This window comes from Siphateles boraxobius, unplaced genomic scaffold (assembly GCF_051911475.1).
Source record: "Siphateles boraxobius isolate OS27281-9 unplaced genomic scaffold, OSU_SipBor_1 123, whole genome shotgun sequence".
NCBI classification, from domain to species: domain Eukaryota; kingdom Metazoa; phylum Chordata; class Actinopteri; order Cypriniformes; family Leuciscidae; genus Siphateles; species Siphateles boraxobius.
In genome coordinates, this window is record NW_027508726.1 from 208,337 (window position 1) to 215,000 (window position 6,664).

The 6,664-nt window shown below is 38.0% G+C and overlaps 1 protein-coding gene across 1 annotated transcript in view; it reads right to left on the bottom strand.

Moving 5' to 3' along the window:
* Positions 1 to 6,190: 6,190 nt before the first annotated feature.
* The window catches only part of LOC143732878 (uncharacterized), a 37,739-nt gene continuing 37,265 nt past the window's right edge, over positions 6,191 to 6,664 (bottom strand). The window contains exons 9-10 of the mRNA XM_077224334.1: positions 6,644 to 6,664; positions 6,191 to 6,481 (exon numbers count right to left, since the gene is read on the bottom strand). The exon at positions 6,644 to 6,664 is cut by the window's right edge and continues 57 nt beyond it. Of these exons, the coding sequence (XP_077080449.1) occupies positions 6,324 to 6,481; positions 6,644 to 6,664 (179 nt within the window). The 3' untranslated portion in view covers positions 6,191 to 6,323. The remainder of the gene's footprint in view (positions 6,482 to 6,643) is intronic.

Sequence of the window (6,664 nt, forward strand, 5' to 3'; positions counted from 1 at the left end):
GGTGATGTCCAGTATTTTCTTCTTATGATGCCTTCGCTTATTAGTGTACATCTGTTTTGTCACCATGTGGTTGGTTAAAAAGTGTGTGTGTGTGCGCCAGATTTGCATGCACTGGATTCCCATTTTATCTTTAAATGTCCTTGAGCTTTTTTAATTTGTGTGCCTCTGTGGCCTACAAGCTGATCTCATGCCAACTGCTCTAAGGCAATAATCTAACTGTATAATTCTTCTCATGGTTTCTGCTGTACATATCCAAATCAAGCTTACTAATAGGCAATGCATTTAGCTTCTACACTGCAGTTAACAACGACAACAATGCCAGTAATTAGAGCAGAACTGATGACGTCAACTCGACACCTGTGACCTCATCTAAGTGATTTCCTGGATGGACAAAAATAGAGTCATTCCTATGAACTACTGCTGGTATTTGTAACACACCAGTTTCAGCAAGTGTTGTTGTTGTTATGCAAATCAAGCATAACATTAATGTCTGATTCTGTCACGTGAAATGGCTTTGAATGTTTCAGCATTATGCAAAACAGAACCAACAGAACAGGTATTGTTGGAATTTCAAATAACACCAAAGAGAAGTAATCATTTAAAAAGCATTCTTATAACTTCTAACATTCTCAGATGATCAGTAACATTAGCTATTATTCAAATGGCGGGACATAATTGCGCCATTTTACAGTTTCTACAGATTAAAGTGAGCAGCGCATTAAAACAACTGAGCGGTTCACACCACAAACACTCAGGGTTGTTTATGGGAATGATCTTTCAGAGCTATATCTATTCTATAATATTTTTATCTAGAGCCAAAAGTGCTTCATTCAAGCCCTTTCTGTGTGTGTTGCTTCTCTCTCTCTCTCGCTAAAAACGTAAAACCACATTAAGAACGACAGATGACGCGGTTATTTTAATAACAACAGCAGCAGAAACACAGTGAGCAGAAAAATAGACACTTCCTCTAAAAACTGACGAAAACGAGAATGCAGCTATTACAATTATTTTTAATTGTCGTACTGACCGTTGAATCAAACCAGGTTTAAGTCAAGTTAAGCTGTGGCGTTTTTTTTTTCATATTTAGCATTATTAGTCAGCATATAGCCTAAAGAGCATTTAATAATAAACATAGTTATAATTAAGGATATATTATAAAGAAAATTTACAAGAGAAGACAATTTTTTTTTTTTGAAATTACTAGTTAGATTTGTTTTGTCCTCGTTATGAGAGTTTTGTTTATTAGATTTTGTACATTGTTTTTAGTAGTTTATTGCTTTGAGCACAATATAGAAATGTTTCATACTTTTTATGTGCCATAAACAAAGGTGTCTAAATGTAAAATAAATAAATAACCTGTTAAAATATCAGATTTAACCTTTTTATATTCATATCCAGTTGGAAGAAATATTTACTTTTGTTGGTGTAGAATGTTGAGTAATACACATACAGGTCCTTCTCAAAAAATTAGCATATTGTGATAAAGTTCATTATTTTCCATAATGTAATGATAAAAATTAAACCTTCATATATTTTAGATTCATTGCAGACCTACTGAAATATTTCAGATCATTTATTGTTTTAATACGGATGATTTTGGCATACAGCTCATGAAAACCCAAAATTCCTATCTCAAAAAATTAGCATATCATGAAAAGGGTCTCTAAACGAGCTATTAACCTAATCATCAGAATCAACTAATTAACTCTAAACACCTGCAAAAGATTCCTGAGGCTTTTAAAAACTCAAAACCGCAATCATGGGTAAGACTGCCGACCTGACTGCTGTCCAGAAGGCCATCATTGACACCCTCAAGCAAGAGTGTAAGACAGAAAGAAATTTCTGCACAAATAGGCTGTTCCCAGAGTGCTGTATCAAGGCACCTCAGTGGGAAGGAAAAAGTGTGGCAAAAAACGCTGCACAACGAGAAGAGGTGACCGGACCCTGAGGAAGATTGTGGAGAAGGACCGATTCCAGACCTTGGGGGACCTGCGGAAGCAGTGGACTGAGTCTGGAGTAGAAACATCCAGAGCCACCGTGCACAGGCGTGTGCAGGAAATGGGCTACCGGTGCCGCATTCCCCAGGTCAAGCCACTTTTGAACCAGAAACAGCGACAGAAGCGCCTGACCTGGGCTACAGAGAAGCAGCACTGGACTTGACACTGGACTTAGGGCATTTTGGCATTTCCTTCTCCCCAGTCTTCCTCCAGACTCTGGCACCTTGATTTCCGAATGACATGCAAAATTTGCTTTCATCCGAAAAAAGTACTTTGGACCACTGAGCAACAGTCCAGTGCTGCTACAAGGAATCGAGTCGTTTCTCGTGCCATTTATAGGCCTACGCCAAAAACAGTTTTCGCGTGCATGATACGCACTTTATGGCGTGTAATAGGGTAGACTGAGTACAGTTGAGACACTTTTTGCGTTTTGCTTTTTCACACAAAAATAGATACTGAAAAGAAGTGAATTTTCACATGACATGCCACATGACATTTCATTAGCTTCAGGGCCGGCGCTCCGCACACGCACATCACGCACTGCGCGTAGGGCACCAAGTGCTTGGGGGGACACCAAAAAATCTGGGTCGTGAAAAATCCTCACAATAGGCTACTAGTATAAATAAAATGTCTAAAGCATGTTAATATACAAAAGCAATACAAAAGTAATATAGGCCTCGACCAAATTAGTCGAGAAAAAGGTGAATCTCCTGTGCCAGTCTCCCTCTGGTGCCCCCCCTTCCCCACCTCCGAGTGGTCTGTTCATGCCTCAATCAATGGCCGTTTCTCAATATGCGTTCTTGTCTGTACTTGTGTTCTTGTGGACTTGTGAAACGTCATCAGTCGCTGCCCAAGTACTGTCTCAATACACAAGTTTGCATTTTGGCAAGAACGGTTAAAAATCCCGGAAGTGTTCTTGACACGCCCATTTTACCGAGGATGCATCGGTTGGTAACTTGTGTGAACTTGACGGCAGAAATATCCCAGCATTCATTTCGGCATTCAAGGAAGGAGCGGGGAGCAGAAAGGCAGAACAACAGTACGTCGTTTTTCTACAATTTCGTATGCTATTTCATCACTAAATTCACTTCTGAGAACATTTGATGCGAGAAATCTACTGTGTAGATTTCAAATATTGCCATTTTTACGAAAATTTATGGCGAATCAAAAATATGCTCAAACATTTTCGGTAGTGAAGAATCTCCATAAGCGCACGGGGGTGTAGCTAGCGAGCCAACCGGCCAGTCATGCTAAAAACCTGGCTGTTATCATCAATAATTCTTGTTATGTTTGGGTACTGAAGACGGAGCTGTGCGGGGGTATTGCGCAATACCAGCAAGACCACATCGCCTCAAACTGTCAGCAGCGTTCTGTGTGCTCGTCACCTTGTAAGTTCATTCTTCCAAGAACAACTAGCAAGAGCGTTCTCCCGAAGAACACAAGTCCGTTCTTTGCATTCTTGGTTTTGAGAAACGGCCAATGTCAAATTTGGCAGACACCGACCTCAGACATGGCCTCGAAAAGGCACCAAGAGTCGGGGGCGGAAAAAGGAAAAATAAGAGACAGCGGGATGATACTCGCGCGTCGCTTGCAGGTAAGACAATGTTTTAAAAATTTTAGTTTTGTAGCGCGGGCGCCCTTGCGTCGTGTATGCATGTCCAGGGGGGCGTCGCTAGTAGTGCAAATGTTCCGGGGCAGGCTTTTTTAGCCCTGCATGTTGAATCTTTTATTTTAACGGGGGTCCGGGGGACCCCGGGAATTTCTCCCCCGGGAAATTTTGAAACTTGGGCTATTTAAGATGCAGTTAGTTTGTTTGAGAAGAAAAAGAAGACCGCTTAGATACGTTTTTTTTTCGTTGTTCTATGCGGATAATGCGGTCGTTTTCAAGAGGTTCATAGGCCAAGGCCCAAGGGCGACATCTGTTGGTGAAACTGCAATTAGGAAAAAAAAAAACCCCACAATCTCAGTGTTTGTATATTTTCATATTCACAGAGTTGTCAAATTATTAGGGCTGGGAAAAGATTAATCGCATCCAAAATAAAAGTTTGTGTATACATGATATAGGCCTATGTGTGTGTAGGCTACTGTGTATATTTAGGCCTATTTTGTATATATAAATACACACACATATGCACGTGTATACTTAAGAAATATTTGCATGTATATACTGTATATATTTATATATAATTTATATTATATATACATTTAAATATTTTATATGTAAATAACAAATATTTATAAATATAATATATATCAAATAAATATACCCAAATGGCTAGCGCCGGCCCTGATTAGCTTGTAGACTAAGATATTATCAATCAATAATATATTGAATAAATATCAATATTTTATTTTCATTTGCGTCCTATGCTGGCTAATAACGACGTTTAACCTGTTATCATAACACTGAACAACTAAACAGTGTGTTTCCTAATAGAACCCTATCCCGGGTACACAGACGTGTGTCTCAACTTACCCCGCTGGCCACCTCGCACATTTCTCGAGATTTTGCAATCATCTTGCATGGTACAATACCATGAAAAATGCCAGTTTTTTGAATAACGTTTGTGATGATACCAGTACGTTTAACAGTCACATAAGGATAATAAGCTATTCATTGTGGAGTGTGCATGGTGAAGTGAAAGTCTTATCTTAGAAAAAAAAAAAAACTTTTGCTGATATCTTCGGATCGGAGATGCGTCCATTCTTCAAATTTCCCACGATCAAAGAGGACACTAATACACATGTGCACAGCAAAAATCACAACTTGTGCTTGCTGCATACGCAAGTTATTTAAGGTGTCTCAACTGTACAGTCTACCCTATGCACGCACTCCCCACCCTTATCCTAACCAAGTGGTTTTCAGTGTGTATCATATGCACGCAAAAAAAATTTTTTTTGGCGTATAAATTGCACGAGGAATAACATTGGTGGTATAGATACGCACTTTCATGAGATTGTGTTGAATTATATTATCATCAGTGTGTTGAACACCAAGCGTTCTCTAGCTTTGTTTGTTCTGTCAAAATTCATAATGTTTTTATCAGTTATGCAAATTTCTGTCTGCTATCAACCCCACAAACCGGCGACTGAACTGGGCAATTGAGGCTGTAAAATTCCTGGGAAATGGTGTGTTTGTTTTTCTGTATTTATCGCGCACGCGCACTTCACTCTTTAAATGTAGTTCTCTGGCTCCCTCTAGTGAACTTGATAAGCTATATACGATTCAACTGCCAGTAATAAGATGACATTTACAGGTTTAGTTTTATGATCAAAGCTCTGTAGTTTTAAAACGCATAATGCAATGCAATACAATGAGGACAGAGAAATGAACAAATAAACCTTCATCAAAAACCTGATGATCATATTTGAGACTTTAACATGGTTTCCTAAAAAAATATGTTTGGATAATCAAGTGAACCTAAGCTGCATCAGTCCAGCAAATGGCCAACTTGAAATATTATAAACAATATCAAAGGTATTCCATCACAGCAAAAAATGCAAGCGAAGTGCTACAAGGGTGTAAACTCGCGGTGCTCTATGGTTGCTAGGGATAATTATGCTCAAAAACAGAAAATATTCCAAGGCACTTGATCCAATTAATTAATCAAATTAAATTGACCAGGTGTTTGCTATTTGATTAATTAATTGCTACTTAAAATGTACCTGTGAATCTGTTTGTTACACACACCCTGACGAAGGCACATAGCCGCAACGCGTAGGTGTATCTGTCACCAATTTTAATGTTAAAAGCCATGATCAAATAAAGGCTTTTTATACTTTTTTCTACACAAAGTCGAGTGCCTTGGAATATTTTCTGTTTTTGAATATCAAAGTTATTCTTACGTTACTTGATACAAATTAAAAAAATAAAGAAATTGACCGCAGAAAGACACGCGAAGCACAAACTGAAGGAGGACGTTTATACTAAAAGACTTTTACTTGATAAAAGAGTCTAAACTATCAGTCAAACGAGATCGTGTGAAACAGGTTCTTCAGCAAAGTTTTGATAATTTAGAGGCCTTATACATTTGCATATCAATGTAGCCTATAAGATGGCTTTATAAGTTCAGGAGAGGTTGTAGCTGCTTTTGCTAGCCTATTTGTTTCACAATTTCAGCAAGTTAGAAATAAATGCAGAATTTGCTTATGATGCAATGATCCATACTTTATTAAAATAACACACATACAGAATTTGATCTTACTGGCCTATCTTTCATATTTAAACCAGTAAAGATGATTAAATCACTTTGAATAAAAGCATTTGCCAAATCATAAATGTAATTGTTAAAGATATTTAAATCCAAAAAAGGAAGCAAACAATCATTAGCCGTTTTTAGGATGAACATTTTCCTTAAAGTAACCAGGATTGGTTATGTTTCCAGCAGGTTTGTATTGACCAACGACAAAAACTGTTTTTCCATCAGTAGCCAGACCGACTCCGAGCTCGGTGGAGGATTTCCACACAACCTGGGTGAAATGCCCTGCGAATTATATATATATAAATAGACAAAATTAGACAGAGATTACACTAAAGGCAGTAAGCCAATAAATGAAATGCCAATCTCTAGAAAAACTATTTATAATTTCCTTAATGTTATATATTTCAATGAAACCATTTATTCCCCAAAATACAGTAATATTACCTGTTTTGGGTTGATGTCCTG